This window comes from Chiloscyllium plagiosum, unplaced genomic scaffold, assembly GCF_037043375.1.
Source record: "Chiloscyllium plagiosum isolate Xiang-an unplaced genomic scaffold, Cpla_swu_hap1 HiC_scaffold_53X, whole genome shotgun sequence".
Classification (NCBI taxonomy): Eukaryota; Metazoa; Chordata; class Chondrichthyes; order Orectolobiformes; family Hemiscylliidae; genus Chiloscyllium; species Chiloscyllium plagiosum.
Window position 1 is genome coordinate 24,320,715 of NW_028270191.1, and position 19,822 is coordinate 24,340,536.

General features: G+C 48.3%; 1 protein-coding gene across 3 annotated transcripts in view; it reads right to left on the reverse strand.

Moving 5' to 3' along the window:
• LOC122543254 (integrin alpha-7-like) overlaps nt 1-19,822 on the reverse strand; it is a 185,759-nt gene that overhangs the window by 85,501 nt on the left and 80,436 nt on the right. For all 3 annotated transcript variants that reach the window (XM_087985511.1, XM_087985510.1, XM_087985509.1), the window contains exons 2-4: nt 13,470-13,597; nt 8,564-8,643; nt 3,950-4,205 (exon numbers count right to left, since the gene is read on the reverse strand). In XM_087985511.1, coding sequence (XP_087841637.1) covers nt 3,950-4,205; nt 8,564-8,643; nt 13,470-13,597 — 464 coding nt within the window. The remainder of the gene's footprint in view (nt 1-3,949; nt 4,206-8,563; nt 8,644-13,469; nt 13,598-19,822) is intronic.

A 19,822-nucleotide genomic window follows, 5' to 3' on the forward strand; every position in this document is an offset into this window, starting at 1 on the left:
CAAATTGCAGATTGAAGCTTATTGTATTATGGTCACTACTTCCCAATGGCTCCTTCACTTCGAGGTCCCTGATCAATTCTGGTTCGATGCACAATACCAGATCCAGAATTGCCTTCTCCCTGGTCGGCTCCAGCACCAGCTGTTCTAAGAATCCATCTCTGAGGCACTCCACAAAGTCTCTTTCTTGAGGTCCAATACCATCCTGATTCTCCCAGTCTACCTGCATGTTGAAATCCCCCATAACAACTGTAATAATATCTTTGCGACAGGCCAATTTCAGCTCCTGATTTAACTTACATCCAACATCCAGACTACTGTTTGGGGGCCTGTAGATAACTCCCAAGAGGGTCTTTTTACCCTTAGTATTTCTCAGCTCTATCCATTCTGACTCTACATCCCCTGATTCTAGGTCCCCCCCCTCTCCGTGCAAGGGACTGAATATCATCCCTTACCAACATGGCCACCCCACCCCCTCTGCCCGTCAGTCTGTCCTTACGATAGCACGTGTAGCCTTGAATATTCATTTCCCAGGCCCTGTCCACTTGAAGCCACGTCTCAGTTATCCCCACAATATCGTATCTGCCAATTTTCAAAAGATCCTCAAGCTGATCCATCTTATTTCTAATGCTTCATGCATTCATGTATAGTATTTTTAATTTGTTACTGCCCTCACCCTTCCCATCCACTCCTATTTCACTCAACCTTGCAGCATGATCCCTTTCTGAGTTTTCTGCCTCATTGATACAGTTGTCTTTCTTGACTTCCCTTGTTCTAACTTTCCCTCCAATTTCCTTCTTAAACATCCCGTTTGTCCCCTCCCCCCCGCTACTTAGTTTAAACGTAGCTGTGTTGCAGTAACAAACCTGCCTGCCAGAATGCTGGTCCCTAACCTATTAAGGTGCAAACCGTCTCTTTTGTATAATTTATGCTTACCACAAAACATACCCCAGTGATCCAAGAATTTAAATCCTTGCTTCCTGCACCAGTTCCCCAGCCACACGTTCAAGAGCATTATCCCCCTGTTTCTGGCCTCTCCAGCCCAAGGAACTGGAAGCAAACCGGAGATAACCACCCTGGACGTCCTGCTTTCCAGCCTTCTTCCTAGTTCTCCAAAGTCCCACTGTAGTATGTTCCTCCTCTTCTTCCCGACATCATTTGTGCCGACATGTACCACCACCTCTGGCTCTTCACCTTCGTCCTTGAGGATTTCCTGCACTCTGTCTGTGATGTCTTTAACCCTGGCACCAGGAAGGCAACACACCATCCTTAAGTCCTGCCTGCTGCCACAAAAACCCCGGTCAGTTCCTCTCACTATGGAGTCCCCTATTACCACGGCTCTGTGCGGTGTCCGACTCTTCCGCTCTGTCTTCACGTCAACTTTTGATTGACAGACCTGGCCGCCTCGCGGACTGGCAGTGTCATCTGTCTCTACTGTTTCCAAAAGATTCAGCTTGTTCCTGACAGGTACTTCTCCCGGGGTCTCTTACACCTGTCTCCTCTCTGCCTTCCTCATTGTCTGCTCTCTCCTGGTACGATTGGTGTAATAACCTCGCTGAAGGTCTTGTCCAGAAAGATCTCGTTCTCTCGGATGAGCCTAAGGTCCTCGAGTTCTTTCATCAGTGCTGCAATATGCTCTGTCAGTAGCTGAATGTGCACACACTTTCCACACTTATATGAGCCAGACACACCAGAGTCGTTGACCTCCCACATCAAGCACGTAGCACAGTGAACCAGCTGGGCAGTCATGTCTTCACCCTCTTCAACTGTGGCGTAATCACTTCACTCAACCTCCTTGTCAAAGACTCCTGAGCTAAAGACTCATTCTTCAATCCACAGGAACTTCCTTGGACGCTCTTTTTGGGGCAAGTCTGTGGACTCTTAATTTAGGTTAGAGGAGGAGGGAGGGAGGGAGGCCCTACCTTGTAGGACCTGGGGTCTAGAACACACCCACTCTAATAGCAATCACTTACCTTCCCGACTGGCTTTGTGCTCTGCCTTCACTTCCGCCCAGCTCCCTCCACTCTCTGATGCGAAAAGTGTCAGGCTTTTGGAGTCAACCAAGTCCTTGCACCTTATCTGCTGGTTTCACAACTAGGCTCACCGCATTCCAGTTAGACCAGAGAGAACTCTCCACAAAGTCATCCCAGCATGGGAATACTTCTGTCCCGTTGACCAAGGTGTCAGTGCAGGAGTTACCTCTGGAAGTAGACTCATGAAATGACAACATTTGCAGGAAAGGGCATCGAGGGAGCAGACCAGGGGAGGGACTAAAGAATGGCAACTTACCTAACTGCGCCAAGACTTGCGGGCCCAACCTCGATCTCAAAGATGATGGGCAACAGGAAGTTCCTGGGCGCAAAACAGAGGTGGGTCCTCCAGAGTGGCAGTGCCCAACCTCAAGATGATTCGAGAGGTCATGACCCACTCCCCTCCCGCCCAGATATTGGCTCCTTAATGATCTTCTTAACACAATCAAACACGACTTTGCTTTTTGAAATGACGGAGTGTTTTTTTTCCCATTGGGAAGGGTTTCCCTCTATGTAAATCAACAGCGAGTGTGGGAATTCTGTCATTTGCCAAAGTTTGGAGGGGATCCCTCGAAATGTGCGCCCTCTCGGTATGAAGACTAACGGTAGCTTCTCTACCATCTTCACCACCTTGTTGGCATCTTGCTCTTTAAATAAGGCACACCTTGTACAATGCTTGCCTTTTAAAACTTTGCCCCAACAACATAGTTGGTAACATGTCACTTCAAAACAAAATGGGTCCACAGGGCAACCGGAATAATTATTCCCGTTGGAATGTATAACATAAACAGCCTTTCTCCACAACTGAGAAACAAAGCAGACAGCTCTGGAAATAAACAGTCAGAGACCGTGCCAGCACGGGGCCTCCTGGATAGGGTTTATGCCAACCTCCGGGGCACAACTCATCAGAGGTGACAGTAACACATCTCTTCATTCACAACTATTTCATATAGACTTGGATACGTGTCACTCTTAAATCATGAATTGGAACTCATAACTGTCTTCAGCAGCTGTTCACAAGGAATGATTTTGTCCACTGTTTTTTAAGTGAAGGTTTCAGTGCTGGCCAAGGCAAACACTTGGGCGTTTACGGCTGACACAGAGTAAACCACCCTCTGCCCAATAATGTGCCATTCAGCTTAAGCTCAGAAAGCACATCTCCATCCGTGCCAATGCCAGGCTGCCACCTTCAGTGGCAGTGACCCTTGGCAATTTCTGAGTTAAGATGCCCACTGAGCCACTGGGAACCAGGGTCAAAACTGCACGGAACCCATTTTGTACAGTCCTAGGAGGGACAGCAGACTTGGGATGCCATTGGTTTGGCTTAGAATCTAAAGGTTGAGAGGACAATTCACTGCCACAGTTTTTTGGGGCCTGCAGGAATTCTGTCAACAAAGAAACCATCCAAGCACATTGGAATTCTGACAGCTTTGTGTTTCCACGGTTACCATGTGGCTGCATGGTTCTGGAATGAAGGCATGTCCTGTCACTTCAGCCTGGCATCTTGGGCAGGTGCGGAGTGCCAATGGCAGCTACTCTAGCTGGGCAGGAATAGGCAGAGGGTACAAGGTGCCACACGATCCTTGCCAGGTTATCTCAGTGTTTGCAGTCAGAGTAGGCATTGGTATGTGTGACCACCACAGAGAGGGGTGGCATGACTCAAGTAGCAGCTTCTCTTGGCTTTAAAATCGCTCGGGACGCAACAGCCTGGCATAGTACTTGAAGTGACACCTTTAAATTCAACGACAACAGTGTTGGGAAAGAGCTTGCAACACTTGCTGGGTGATAGTGGTTGCCCAGGTTAAGTGTGGGCAGTGCCAGTGGTAAGAATTGTTGCCCACTTTTTATGCTTTTGATGTTGCTTGCCAGAGCAAAGATGCCAAATTTGTTTCATGCCCACACAAACATCGGGAATGACTGACCTTTCCAGTTGTACGTGCCCGGGGCACCAAATAAAATGTAATGCTCGTCTGGTGTGAAACCTGCCGCGATGCCCTGTTGGCAGTACCCGAAGCGCTGGTGACCCTGCGTGCGGCCTTCACAGAACTTCCAGTCACCACCATCCAGCTCATCTCGGATTTGCAAGTCCTGGCTCAGCACGTAGCAGCGCCCGATCATGTCGCGGGTTTCCGCCGACTGATTCACACGCTGCCTCAGCTCATAGCGATGGGCACAGGTCTACGAGAAAGAAAAGACGACACCTCGGTCACATTCACAACACAGAACTAGGCCATTAGGCCCAACCACACCATGCTGGCATTTAAATAACACACAAGCCTCACCCCGCCCACTTAAACATAGACCAACTAGCTTTCTCCCCAAAGTTCCCTGAGAACTGCTTTACCTCACCCTATCCTTTTTCTCCCTCATGGCTTTATCGAGCTTTATGTTATGACACACCTTTGGCCTTGAAACTGGGCCTCTTGGCCTACAGGACACTACCACTGTGCCACAAGAGCCCTTTCTTGTATCTATGCTCTTCCCCTCAGCCACTTGATTCTCCAATTCTCTGGAAAAGGGAGTTTTCCCTGAATTCTCTGCCAGATTTCCCTGACTGGAACCGTGTAGATCGACTCGACATCATTGTAAAGACCTTTATCGACACAACCCTCAGTCTTCTCTCTCTGAGAGAGAAGGGATTCCTCCCTGCCCTGCCACACAACACTAAAAGCCTGTTCAATCTTTGCTGATGTGATATTTGTTACACACCATTCTCCAAGTTCCCAGTACTTCACCAGATTTAGGCAACACAGTGCAGATAGAGTCCCAACAGTGTGGAAGCTGGCCATTCAGCCCTTGGACTCCACACCGACCCTCTAAGAGCATCCCCTACCCTGTAACCCTGCACTTCCCATTGCTAATCCATCTAACCTACACATCCCTGGGCACTACGGGACAATTCAGCATGGCCAATCCACCCTAACCTGCACATCCCTGGGCACTACGGGACAATTCAGCATGGCCAATCCACCCTAACCTGCACATCCCTGGGCACTATGGGACAATTCAGCATGGCCAATGCACTCTAACCTGCACATCCCTGGGCACTATGGGACAATTCAGCATGGCCAATCCCACCCTAACCTGCACATCCCTGGGCACTACGGGACAATTCAGCATGGCCAATCCACCCTAACCTGCACATCCCTGGGCACTATGGGACAATTCAGCATGGCCAATCCACCCTAACCTGCACATCCTGGGCACTATAGGACAATTCAGCATGGCCAATCCCACCCTAACCTGCACATCCCTGGGCACTATGGGACAATTCAGCATGGCCAATCCACCCTAACCTGCACATCCCTGGGCACTATGGGACAATTCAGCATGGCCAATCCCACCCTAACCTGCACATCCCTGGGCACTATGGGACAATTCAGCATGGCCAATCCCACCCTAACCTGCACATACCTGGACACTATGGGACAATTCTGCATGGCCAATCCCACCCTAACCTGCACATCCCTGGGCACTATGGGACAATTCAGCATGGCCAATCCACCCTAACCTGCACATCCCTGGACACTATGGGACAATTTAGCATGGCCAATCCACCCTAACCTGCACATCCCTGGACACTATGGGACAATTCAGCATGGCCAATCCACCCTAACCTGCACATCCCTGGGCACTATGGGACAATTCAGCATGGCCAATCCCACCCTAACCTGCACATCCCTGGGCACTATGGGACAATTCAGCATGGCCAATCCACCCTAACCTACACATCCCTGGACACTATGGGACAATTCAGAATGGCCAATCCACCCTAACCTGCACATCCCTGGACACTATGGGACAATTCAGCATGGCCAATCCACCCTAACCTGCACATCTTTGGACTGTGGGAGGAAACTGGAGGAAACCACACAGTCACGGGGAGAAAGTGCAAACTCCACACAGACAGAAGCCCGAGTCTGGAATTGAACCCGGGGCCCTGGCACTGTGAGGCAGCAGTGCCAACCACTGAGCCACCGTGCCAACCTAGGTTTGTTTTGCCCTCTGTGCCAAGTCAGTGTCAATGGGAGCAGCAGTCAAGGGGGCTCGGGGGAATGCTTCAGTCGGAAGCAGTGCCTGTGGGTGAGGTAGGCCCAGCCAGGGGCACCGCCCTCGCTACCAGCTGGTGGCTTCTGTGCACGTGTGGGCATCAGGCAGGGACAGGGCTTGCCTGCGCTGGCCGCTGCAGTCGAACAGTCTGCTAGCATCCCCACAAGATGCAGGTGAAGAATTGTGAGAGGCTCAAAGTGACCAGCAGCTGGGGAGCTCCAATCCTGTCAGGAATCGACATGTACATGAAGAGAGGATTTGGGAGGAGAAAGAGAAATGGGCTTTCAACTAGATTTTTGTTGAGAATGGTGGGAGCTGGTGGGATATTGTACTCATGAAGGTGAGGAGAATTATTCTATTGCTGGGATCCCATTTCAATGTCAGGAACATAGATCTGCTCCGACGATGAACATCAAATAAACCTCAGCTCCTACCTGCCCATTCCTGCTCAACTAGGGCCGCTGGTTAACCCTGCTTAGTGTGCCAACACTTACAACAAATGGCATAGCATTCTACAGCACACAAAACAGGCCATTCACCCCAACTGGTCTAGACTGGAGCTTATTAGTAACGTCGGATGCTACTAACTGATGGCCACTGGAAATTGAGCTAATTTGTCCAATGTGTTTCATTCGGACCCTTGCCGCCAATGCAGCGTGGAGATGTCTGAGTATTCATTTGGATTAGATTTAAAATGATCCCTCCAGAAACAAAACAGAATCAGAGAATGGCTACATGCCCTTCAGCCCATCGTACCCCATGCTGGCTCTCTGAACGAACGCCTCACAAGCCCACTCCCTGGCCTTTGCTCTGTAATCCTGCCTGTTTTCCTTCGTGTCCCTTTCAATAATGATCCCATTCTCTGGTGAATTGAGTCTGCCTCCACCACGCTCTCAGGCAGCACATTCCAACAGCCAAAACACTTGGGACATGAAAGGGAGTTTTTCCTCATATTAGCCACGGTCCTTTTGACAAAAGGTGGCCAGCAATCTGACTGCACATCTACTGCTATTCCTCGATGTCTCGATCAGAGGACGGGTTTGGAGGGATATGGGCCTAGATTGGTTTGGGATATCTGGTTGGCATGGATGGGTTGGACCGAAGCGTCTGTTTCCATTCTGTACATCTCTATGACTCTATGACTGGACTCTTGCAATATAAACGCCTCATTCCCAACTGCACTTAACGGCTCTGTGTAATCAACCTTGCAGCAAGGTCAGTGCGCCTGTTAACTGTGCCCACCTGAGTATGGGTAAAACTGGATGCCAACCATAAGGTGGCACGCAAATTTAAATTACAAGATTGATTGGGATTTGATCTTATCAACAGGCTCAGCTTTCTGCTGATTATGTGCTTGGACTGCCCCAAAAAGCTGCCTGCATTTGCCAAAGGATATTTTCCCTGTTTAGTTTTGCTTTTCAGATGGAATCTCTCGAACAAGATGCCTTTTCAAGTTCAAACACTTCAAGAAGAAAATGATTCTTTCTAACATCTGTTGATTTTCTTCCTTGATCCCGTGCTAACAGATCCCTTGCGCTATTTGGCTCCCTCGGGCTCAGTGATTCTTAAAAGGAATCCCATAAATAAAACAATTCTTTTGAAAACGTAAGCCTTCTGCCACTCTTCGCTATTCTCTTTGTCCCCTGAAGATGTTATTAAGTGTCGGGATAGTGTTCCCCAGCTGCCAGTCAATCTTCCATTTCAAACATACAAACAAGGAGTAAAAGTCAGGAAATAAGCCCTTCAAACTGACCCTCCCATTTCCTCACACAAGCACACACACTTGGCGTGTGGAACTCCCTCCAAGGCTCTGAGGCCAATTCCAGGTTCCCAACTGTTTTCACTTGGTGACCAGAGACTTAGTTGCCTAAAGTCCTCACAGAAGCTTCTGAGGTTGAATAATTCCCTCACAACCGACCAAAAGCAGCGCTGTTAAAATGTGCGATACAATGGCAAAACAAAGTTATATCTTTTTGTTCTTGTAACTTCATCAATGATTTGCCTCAGAGTCACTGAAACCTACAACACAGAAACAGACCCTTCGGTCCAACCCGTCCATGCCAACCAGATATCCCAACCCAATCTAGTCCCACCTGCCAGCACTTGGCCCATATCCCTCCAAACCCTTCCTATTCATATACCCATCCAGATGCCTTTTAAATGTTGTCATTGTACCAGCCTCCACCACTCCCTCTGGCAACTCACAAACAGTCATCCCCGTCTAATGTGAAAAAGCTGCCCCTTAGACCTTATCTGGTTTATAAAACGTCTGAAAGCTGTGTTGTATAATGATTTCTAATGTCACTCCTGAATAATCCCTTAAAGGCACTTTTTGAGAATTACATTGATTTTGAATTCATTCATTCAGTCAGTGTGAACTGGAAGTGGTTCACAGCTGTGTACAAGTATAGCTGCATCTTTCAGCAGATTGAGCTTGTCTTTATGTGTAATATCTCCAGACCATTGCCTTTTTATGAACAACTTACCACAACCTTCCCTCCAATTCCTTGGCTTTTGACCGTCACACCCAACCATTGGTTCTCTTTACTCTCCCTCTTCAGATCAACTGGAAAAGACACAAGAATGTTACTGAATTTGATAACCTAATTGGCTGACGTTCCTTAAAATCCCTTGTGTTTGTAGTGTGTGCATCCAGTCCACTCCCCACGCTGTGGCTGTTAACCCACACAATCTCCATCTTCCTCTTCATTAACTACAAGGAAATGCATTCGGAGAAGGAGTAGGCCTCCTAGCCTCTCAGGTCTACCCCAGCATCCAATAAAATCATAAAAGATAGGAGAAAATAGGAGTTCTCTTCCTAACTTGATTAGGCCGCTCATCGAGCCTGAACCACCATTCAGCATAGTCATAGGTGATCTTTGATCTCAATGCCACACTCCCACCGTCTCCATGTATCCCTTGGTGCCTTTTACGATGAGAAATCTTTCTTAAACATATTGAGTGACTTGGCCTCCACTGCCTCTGTCGCAGATAATTCCACAGGCTCTGAGAGAAGAAATTTCTCCTCACCTCAGCCTGAAACGGCCTGCCCTGTATCCTGAGATTATGACCCCTTGTTCTGGAAGCCCACCCTTGTCATGGGAAACATCTTCCCTGCATCTAGAGTGTCCAGCCCTGTTCGAATGTTACACATTTCGATCAGGCCCCCTCTCGTCCTTCTAAACCCGAGTGAATGCAGGCCCAGTTGAATCAACTGCCATCCGCGGTACCAGCCTAGTGATCCCCTGCTGCCCTCCCTTTATGGCAAGACTAAGGGAGACTAAAACTGCACGCAATCCTCCAGGTGTGGTCTTGCCAAAGCCCTGTACAGCTGTAGGAAGGCCTTCTCACCCCCAAACTAAGTGTTTGCTTCATTGGAGAGTGACCTCAATCTCACATTCCCCCCCCCCCCCCCCTCCACTAACCCCAAGAGCTGCCTTAAGTTGTGAATTCTGTCTATTTCCTCTTTCCAACTGGCTATTTCATTGACCAAACTCATTTCACAAAACCTTCCAAGTCAGTTGGACAGAATTTTATTCAATCATTAAAAAAAAGTGTTATCATCGACACAGCAGGTCCCTGATCACTCACAATAAAACCACTCAAAATGATGTCGCAGCATAGCGTGTACATAAAAGAGAAGTTTCCTGAAACAAAATCGCGATCACCATCAAACCACAACTCGCATGTCATTAGCACCCTTAATAAAGTGATACACTGCAAGGTGCTGCACAGGAACATGAGCAAACATTTGCAGATGACAGATTTTACAAACTGTGAGGGGGACAGTGTGGAGCTCCACAACAGGACATTGACAAGTTGGTGGGGTGGGCGGAGAGGTGACAGATGAGGTTCATTGCAGTGAAGTGTGAGGTGATGCACTTTAGTTGGAGGAACATTGAAAGACATGGGAATTGTGAATTTGAAATGGAATTGTGATTTGGGAGGCCTGCAGCTGGTGAGTTTGCAGCAGGAAAGCATTTCCCTGTTTAATTATGCTGCAGCGGTCTGATCCACGCTCCTCTCAGGTGGACGTAAAATATCACCCTGCACTCGCCAAGCAGTTTCTCTGGTTTACTGGCAAATATTTATTCATCCACCCAACATCAGTTAAAGTTTCCCAGACTGATCCCTGGGAATGGCAGGACTGATGTATAAAGAGAGACTGGATCAGTTAGGACTATATTTACTGGAGCTCAGTAGAAAGGGTGGCATGGTGGCTCAGTGGTTAGCACTGCTGCCTCATAGCGCCAGGGACCTGGGTTCGATTCCAGCCTTGGGCGACTGACTGTGTGGAGTTTACACATTTTCCCCGTGTCTGTGTGTGGGTTTCCTCCCACAATCCAAAGACGTGCAGGTTAGGTGAATTGGCCATGCTAAATTGCCCAGAGTGTTCAGGGATGTGTAGGTTAGGTGCATCAGTCAGGGGAAATATAGGGTAGGGGAATGGTTTTGGGTGGGATACTCTTTGGAGGTTTGGTGTGGACTTGTTGGGCCGAAGGGCCTGTTTCCACATTGTAGTAATTCTCAAAAGAATGAGGGTGGGGGTTCCATAGAACCCTATAAAATTCTAACAGGACGAGACAGGGTAAACACAGGAAGGATATTCCTGATGACCAGGGGGTCACAGTCTAAGGCCAGTTAGGACTGAGATGAGGAGAAATGTCTTCATCCAGAGATGATGCGGAGGAGCCGGTGTTGGACTGGGGTGGACAAAGTTAAAAATCACCCGACACCAGGTTACAGTCCAATCGGTTTATTTGGAGGTTGCTCCCTGAAGGAGCAGCACCCTGAAAGTTACAGTCCACATAAACCTGTTGGACTGTAACCTGGTGTCGGGTGATTTTTAACTTTGTTCACCCAGAGTGTGGGGAGCCTGTGGAATTCTCTGCCATAGAAAGTGGCTGAGGTCAGAACAATGAATGTTTTCATGAAGGAGTGAGACACAGTTAGACCACAAGAAGTTGAGGACTTAGGCCATTCAGCCCATTGACTCTGCTCTGCCATTCAATGAGATCATGGCCACTCTGATCATTCGCAACCCTCCATCTCCTCGTTCTTAGGGTTAAAGGGATCAAAGATTAGGGGGAGATATCGGGAACTGAGTTGGATGGTCAGCCATGATCAGATTGAATGGTGGAGCAAGTTCAAAGGCCGACTCCTGCTTGTAGTTTCCACGTTTCTCTGTGATGTGAACATCACTTGCAATGCCAGCATAAATCACTCAACCCAAATTACATTTGAGAATGTTACAATTATGACTGTGTTTTGGGACTGTGTCTTTAATTCTGGGTCAAGTAAAGGTCGTCATGTCGCGTGTTCAGAAATCTGCCTGGCGATAGGCCTGGGCAGCGTGGTTGTCAATGACTGAGATCCATGTTTGCAGAAAATGGCGGCAGCATCTGTGTCTACAGTGGTGGGACCGCGAGTCTCCAAAGACCCAGGAAGGTGTTGACAATGCCGAGATGTGAACAGTTTTGCTTGAAAATGTCCATTTAATTGCAAGATAAAAAAATCAAAAGTGGAATCTCAAGAAGAGCTAAATATTTCTGCGAGGATATGAGGCCCATGTGATTCATGTTACCATGGAGATGGACTTTGAGAGGGGATGGGTTTCAAAGATATCCTGGAAACCCCTGGACAAAGAAAGGATCTAGGAGAGAAGGTGCAGCTACAATTGATGGTCAAGAATAGGCTGATGGGGAGGTAACTGGCCAGGGTTAGATTTGTCCTGCCTTTTGAGTTCAGGACATACCTGGGCAATTGTTCACATTGTTGGGTAGATGCCGGGGTTGGTTATTTTTGCTGGTGTTGTAACTGTACTGGAAGAGCTTGGCTGGGGGAGCACAAGCCTTCAGTACTATTACCGGAATGTTTTAGGACCCGTCACCTTTACAGTGTCCAGTTCCTTCGACTGAATCGAAGACTGCAATGCTGGGAACCTCTGGAGCAGTTGGAGATGGATCATCCAGTCAGCACTTCTGACGAAAGATTGCTGTGAGCGCTTCAGCCTTATCTTTTGCACTGATGTGCTGGGCTCCCCCATTATTGAAGATAAGGATATTTGCGCAGGCTTCTCGGTCCCAATCAGCATGGTGACTGTGCTGCCCAACACAATGGATGAAAGCCTCAACATGAAGACGGGCCTTCCTATCTGCAAGGACTCTGCAGCGGCCACTCCGACCTCTACCATCAATGGACAGATGCATCCACAACAGGGAGATTGATGAGAACAAAGTTGAGTCATATCGTTCCCTCTTGTCCACCTATCACAGGTCCATACATCCTCAGGACCTGGCCACAGCAGTCAGTCATGGTGCTATAAAACTCTCTCTTTTAATAATGGACATCGAAGCCTCCAGGCAGAGTCCACTTTGTACCCTTGCCAACCTTGACGCTTTTCCAAGTGGCGTTCCTCAGCCCGGAGCTCTGATATTCCCCTCCCAAACCCCTCACCTTCACTCTTTAAGACAATACTTTAGCACCTGCCTCTTTGACCAACCTTGACATCGCCTGGCCTCATATCGCCTTATGCAGCTCAATGTCGAGTTGTACTTGTTAATGCTCCTGTGAAATGCCTTGGGATTTTTTCCCATGTTAAAGGCGCTATGTAAATGCAAGTCATTGCACATTGTGAAGGAGTATACACAATCCAAGCACAATGTGGGGCATCCCTGCCTACTTCACTTCTCAGAGAGCAGCCCTGAATCAGTGCCAGGGCAGTGACCAAGCAGGAAGCTTGCACACTGGCCCAGCAGAAAGCATCAGAATGAGGGCTGCAGTCACATGTAAATTTAAACATCACAACAGGAGTTGGGAGGCCACTGTTGGAATATTGCGTGCAATTCTGGTCCCCTTCCTATCGGAAAGATGTTGTGAAACTTGAAAGGGTTCAGAAAAGATTTACAAGGATGTTGCCAGGGTTGGAGGATTTGAGCTATAGGGAGAGGCTGAACAGGCTGGGGCAGTTTTCCCTGGAGCGTCAGAGGCTGAGGGGTGACCTTATAGAGGTTTACAAAATTATGAGGGGCATGGATAGGATAAATAGGCAAAGTCTTTTCCCTGGGGTGGGTGAGTACAGAACTAGAGGGCATAGGTTTACAGTGAGAGGGGAAAGATATAAAAGAGACCTAAGAGGCAACTTTTTCACGCAGAGGGTGTGGAGGCTGGTACAATTTAAAAGGCATTTGGATGGGTATATGAATCGGAAGGGTTTGGAGGGATATGGGCCGGGTGCTGGCAGGTGGGACTAGATTGGGTTGGGATATCTGGTCGGCATGGACGGGTTGGACCGAAGGGTCTGTTTCCGTGCTGTATCTCTATGACTCTATGACTCAGTGTCCGGTTACAAAGTGAGGGAGTGGAGGAGAGCAAAGAAAACGTTTGTCTGACCATCATTATCAATTTCGACTTGATCACACTCATCATCTTCGGTTATTATTGGACAGGCAAAGAGTCCTCCAGTGCGATTGGCGAGCTGCTGGGACTGGGCACGGGCCTGAGGTGCTCCCACCAGAATCCTGTCAGGAAATAGCAAGGGAAACCATTGTTAACCTGCTGCATTGCAACCGGCCGGGCAGAGCGTTATAATCAAGATTAGAGTGGTGCTGGAAAAGCACAGCAGGTCAGGCAGCATCCGAGGAGCAGGAAAATCAACGTTTCAGGAATAAACCCTTCAGTAGGAATGAGGCCTCAATCCTGATGAAGGGCTTAGGCCAGAAGCATTGATTCTCCTGCTCCTCAGATGCTGCCTGACCTGCTGTGCTTTTCCACCACCACACTCCTCGACTCGATCCCAAATCCAACATAGCTTGACAGATTTTTGTTTGTTTATTAGTCACTACGACATACTCACCCAGATCTTCATGAGCAACACACTCATGAAAGGAAACAATGAAAGAGAAAGAAGCTATGAAAACATGGCAGAGCTCAAAACCCAACGCTAAAACAATGCTTCACCTCATTTGCTGGCAATATTCATTACAGAGTCAAGTCCAGAACACATCAATGAAGGCAAATGTACCAAATGCCTTTACAATCAAGATCAGGAACGTGTCAGTCAGAGAGGTGGCACTCTCACCTCGGAATCAAAAGCTGGCTGGCTTAGAGTCCCGCTCCGAGGACAATCCAGGCTGACACTCCTGTTTCAGATGAGACATCGCACCAAATTCCCAGTCTTGAGAACGGGGGAATCTGCAATAAGACCCTTTCACCCGAAGTCACTGAAAGTAAACATTGCAGGTCCAGCGGGCGGTGAAGAAGGTAAGTGTTATGTTGGCCTTCATAGTGAGAGGATTCGAGTACAGGAGCAGGAAGGTCTTGCTGCGATTTTACGGGGCTTTGGTGAGACCATACCCTGGAGTACTGCGTGCGGTTTTGGTGTCCTTATCTGAGGAAGGATGTTCTGGCGAGGGACGGAGTACAGTGAAGTTTTCCCAGACTGATTCCTGGGATGGCAGGGCTAATGTATGAAGAGAGACGGGATCGGTTTGGACTATATTCACTGGAGTTCAATAGAATGAGGGTGGATCCTGGAGAACCCTATAAAGGTCTAACAGGACTGGACTAGGTAAACACAGGAAGGATGTTCCCGATAACTGGGGAGTCCAGAACCAGGGGGCCATAGTCGAAGGAGACGGGGTAGGCCATTTAGGATTGGGATGAGGAGAAATGTCTTCATTCAGAGATTGGGGAGCCTGTGGAATTCTCTGCCATAGAAAATGGTTGAAGCCAAAACTTTGAATGGTTTCAAGAAGGAGTTAGATGTAGTCCTTAGGGCTAAAGGGATCAAAGGTTATGGAGGAGAAGGGAGGGACAGGGAAGTGAATTGGATGCTCAGCCATGATCTTATTGAATGATGGAGTAGACTTGAAGGGCCTATTCCTGCCTGTTTCTAAGGAGTGTCTCCACAGAGGAGGAGAGAGACAGAGGCTGAGAGGGTTAGGGAGGGAATTCCAGAGCCGAGCAGCCAGGCAGCTGAAAGTAACTATCCACGGTTGGGTGATGAGAAATTGCCTTTCTCCTCAACTCCACGATGTACCACACTTGACCTTTTATCTCTTTTCATTAGAGTGGCAGGATTACGCTTTCTTTCAGTTTCCTCCTTGAACGACAGGTGCCCACCATGCCAGACATGTGCCAACAAACACAAAGAGGGGGTATTGAGACGGGTGCCCAGGTCGGATTTGGTCAGCTGGGAAGCCTTAAATGGGTAAATATAGAACTGTGTCAGAGACCTCCGATTTAACCGATGTTAAACGGCAGCTGGTTAGGAATTCCAGGTCTCAGGCAGTGGCAGCAAGGTGAAGACAGCCTGGCGAGAAGGCAAATGCTTTTGCAGCACTGTGTGTGGGCCAAGTTGGAACCTCCCAGTGCTCCCCCCAAGCTCCTCCACTATCAGAACCACTAACTCAAGGAGCCAAACACTGCCCCCTAGCCTGGGAGACAGGGTTTACAGCCAGCTAGCCCAGAGTGCTGTGTATCCAACCAGAAACCAAGGCAGTGAGTTACAAGGTGGGGGGGGGGGGAGGGGAATTCCTGTCACAACCAAACATCACACATGCCACTAAGTTAAAACTCTGCAGTACACAGAGAAACCCAAACTCACTTGCCATCTACAAAGCATCCTGAGTGGGCAACAAGCTCATGTGTGCAGTCAATTGGCTAAAGCACAATTTGCAAACAGAAATGGGGAGTGGGGGTCGAAAAAGAGAGAGGAACAAAACTATTTGCGCTGCATCCATCAAACAAACCAGGAATGAGCATCAGGTCTCTGATCATCTGCTGAGAGTTTTGAGCAAACAGCACAGTGAACCGGTCAGGTTCACATTTCATGCAGCTCACTGACTCGTTTATCTTTGCCGTTCAGTTTTGCGCCCCTCTCCTCTGAAGTCGCTCAGTATCTCGGAGACAGTAGCCTTTCTCCAGGCTGGCCTGTGCTATTTTGAAACAAACACAAACAGAAATTGCTGGAGAAACTCAGGGGGCCTGGCAGCTGCTGTGAAGAGAGAAACAGAGTTAAAGTTGTAAGGCCAGTATAACTCTTCTTAAGAACCGTTCTGAACAGAGGGATGAGGGGGAAAGAGAGAGAGAGAGAGAGAGAGAAAGGGGCGGGTGGGGGGAGAGACAGAGAGAGACCAAGAGGGAGAGAGACAGACAGACAGACAGAGGGACAGAGCTATAGAGACAGGGTTACAGAGAGAGAGAGAGAGAGACAGACAGACAGACAGAGAAAAGGGGGGAGAGAGATATACAGAGACAGCTGGACTGAGAGACAGAGAGAGGGATTGAGAAAGATACAGAGACAGGGATACAGAGGCAGAGAGACAGAGACAGAGAGACCGAGATACAGAGAGAGAGATACAGAGACAGAGAGATAGAAGAGAGAGAGAGATATAGAGGCAGACAGACAGACAGAAGAGAGAGAGGGGGAAAGAGAGATACAGATACAGAGACAGAGAGACAGAGACAGAGTTGAGAGATACAGAGACAGAGAGACGAGAGAGAGACAGAGACAGAGACAGAGACAGAGAGATGAGAGAGAGACAGAGACAGAGAGATGAGAGAGAGAGACAGAGAGACAGAGAGAGAGAGAGAGATACAGACAGAGAGAGAGAGATCTCCCTCGATGGTGATAGGCAGTAGGTACAATGATTGATTCTTCCCTTCCCCTACACCCCTGTCAGCCCATCCACCATGTTGCTTGGATATTTTGGCATGGGATGTGGATGCCACTGGCTGGCCCAGCTTTTACTGCCTGTCCCTGATGTATGCCTGTCTTATCTGATACCTTGTCCAATACCTTTGGAGACTCCAAATCCATCCACTAGCGTCCCCTTATCCACCTTAGTAGCTGCCCCACAACAAACTCCGAATACGTTTGCAAAACATGATTTCCCTTTCATAAATCCTTGCTAATTCTGCTCAATCCCATGGTTTTCGAAGGGCCCTGTATCATGCTCCTAATAATAGATGATGGCAGGCTATCTGACCCCTAGCTTTCTATTTTCTCTCTTTCTCCTTTCCCAAGGCGTGTTATCTGCCAATCTCTGGGAACTGTTTGAGACGCAGTAGAATATTGGGAGACACAAAACATTGACTATTGCCACAGCTGCTTCTATGAAAACGCTGTGCTGCAGGTTGTCAGGTCTGAGTGGATTTATCGCCACTTCGTCCCGTTAAGTTTTCCAGTATTTATTCATTTATACTGATTTCTTTCATTCCTTATTCTCACTAAGAAGCTTGAAATGTCTTTTGAGTTCTTTACCAGAAGATTTACAAGAATGTTGCCAGGGTTGGGGGATCTGAGTTATAGGGAGAGGCTGAACAGGCTGGGGCTGTTTTCCCTGGAGCATCGGAGGCTGAGGGGTGACCTTATAGAGGTTTATAAAATTATGATGGGCATGGATAGGGTAAATAGGCAAAGTCTTTTCCCTGGGGTGGGAGAGTCCAGAATTAGAGGGCATAGGTTTAAGGTGAGAGGGGAAAGATATAAAAGAGACCTAAGGGGCAACTGTTTCACTCAGAGGATGGCGCGTGTATGGAATGAGCTGCCAGAGGATGTGGTGGAGGCTGGTACAATTGCAACATTTAAAAGGCATTTGGATGGGTATATGAATAGGAAAGGTTTGGAGGGTCGGGTGCTGGCAGGTGGGACTAGATTGGGTTGGGATATCTGGTCAGCATGGACGGGTTGGATAGCTCTATGACCCTATGACTCTAACTGAGCGTAGACAGGGACCCAGGCCCCAGTTGGTGTGGCCCAGTGCTGGAGAGGAGAGAACCCATGCACTCGACAATTTGGATCAGGATTAGACACTTCATGACTCCTTGATCAAAAGTCACGCATGACGAGAGGGAGTCAATGGGAGGTGATTTAGTCACTTGGAATTCCATGCTTGGATTGGATCAGTATGTGTTTATCTGCTGTTAGCTGTAGTGTAAACACAGTTTAAGGGCAAGTGTTGTGCTTTTTTCTTTCTTGGCATTTCCCAGTGAGCTGTAGCACACAGCCCTATTGTGTTGGCGATATTTTAGGCAGCTTACTATCCCTCAACTGTGTTCAAACTTTCTGCCTTATTTGGACAGCCTTGAGCCTCGAATACTCTTGCAGCTATTTGAAGCACATTCCTGCCGAGTTCCTTTCTCGGCACCAGGCCCCAGTGTTGGTATGGGCTCGGGCCATGGTTTACTTGAGTGGATCTTCAAATTCCCTTCACGTTCAGCACAAGAAACTCAACCTTTGCTTTAAAAGGACAAGAACGCTGAAGTCAAACAGTTTAAACAAAGCTCGTCCACCTGACATGGTACCAAACAGCATGTGTCGGAAAGGCTACGGTTCTCTCATTTCCACCTTTCCTGCAAAGCATTCTGGATAGAATGGCATCATGGGAAATGCTGGCAATATGCTGAAGCTCTGTGGAGTGGGGCACCGCGTAAACATTCCAGAACCGGGCAGTTCATCGACCTCAAAACACTACCTCCGTTTCTCTCTCCACAGACACAGAGAGTTTACAGTGTTTCTTGTTTTCAATTTCAGCTTGCTGTCATATAAGGGCATCCGTCTGACTGTGAGAGAGGCTAATGAGACAGGCCACATCCCTGCAGGAAGTGATCCGACATCACATGATCTCGTTCTCTTTCTCTCGCTTGCAGCCCTGTGGCAAGATCAAGCCACAGCGAGATGTTTCAGAAACAAAGTGGTCTTTCTTTCGTTCAGCCACAGCATGTGGGCATCCCTGGCAAGGCCATCATTTATTTCCCACTGCAGTGGGTCTGGAGTCACATGTAATCCAGACCAGGTAAGAATGGCAGTCCACTGACAGACATTAGTGAACAAGATGGGGTTATCCAACAATCAACGACAGTTTCATGGCCATCAGCAGAATCTCAATTTCAGGGGTGTTTTTTTAATTGAAGTCAAAGTCCACCATCTGCCATGGTGGCATTACAAACCCAGGTCCCCAGAACATGACCTGGGTCTTGAGAGTAATAGGTGAAAGTGAGGCCTGCAGATGCTGGAGATTAGAGTCAAGATTAGAGTGGTGCTGAAAAAGCACAGCAGATCAGGCAGCATCCGAGGAGCAGGAACATCGACGTTTCGGGCAAAAGCCCTTCATCCTGACGTCGATTTTCCTGCTCCTCAGGTGCAGTCTGACCTGCTGTGCTCTGAGAGTAATAATCGAGCAATAATGCCATTAGGTATTGCCTCTCCTTAAGTATTCCCCTGAATTGAGCAGACTCTGTAAATATTCTTTAGCAGAACAACAAAAGCTGGAGTATTGCACTTTCCAGCATCCACGCTATATTGCTCATGAACAATCTTATTGTGCTGGAAGCTCCTGTCCCCATGAAGCTCAGTAACGGCAAACATAACAAGGCGTTGTTGACATGGGGTTCAAAAGAGAGCATGCTTGATCAACCTCACTGGACTCCTTGATAAGTCACAGAGGAGATGAGAGCCTTTTCAGCTCAGACTCACAAGGGTCCAGGTTCAATGGCCGCTTGAGCAGAAAGCTCCAGGCTGAGATTGCAGCGCCCTGCGGAGGGAGCACTGCTCTGTTTCTGCATCGTTGAAGGGGCCATCTTTCAAATGAAATGCTCAACTGAAGCCCCCTCAGCGCTGTCAGAGCACAGCCAAGGAGTTCTCCTGAGTAATTCAGAGGAGGGGGGTCACTCAATCGGAAACGTTAACTCTGATTTCCCTCCACAGATGCTGCCAGACCTGCTGAGCTTTTCCAGCAAGT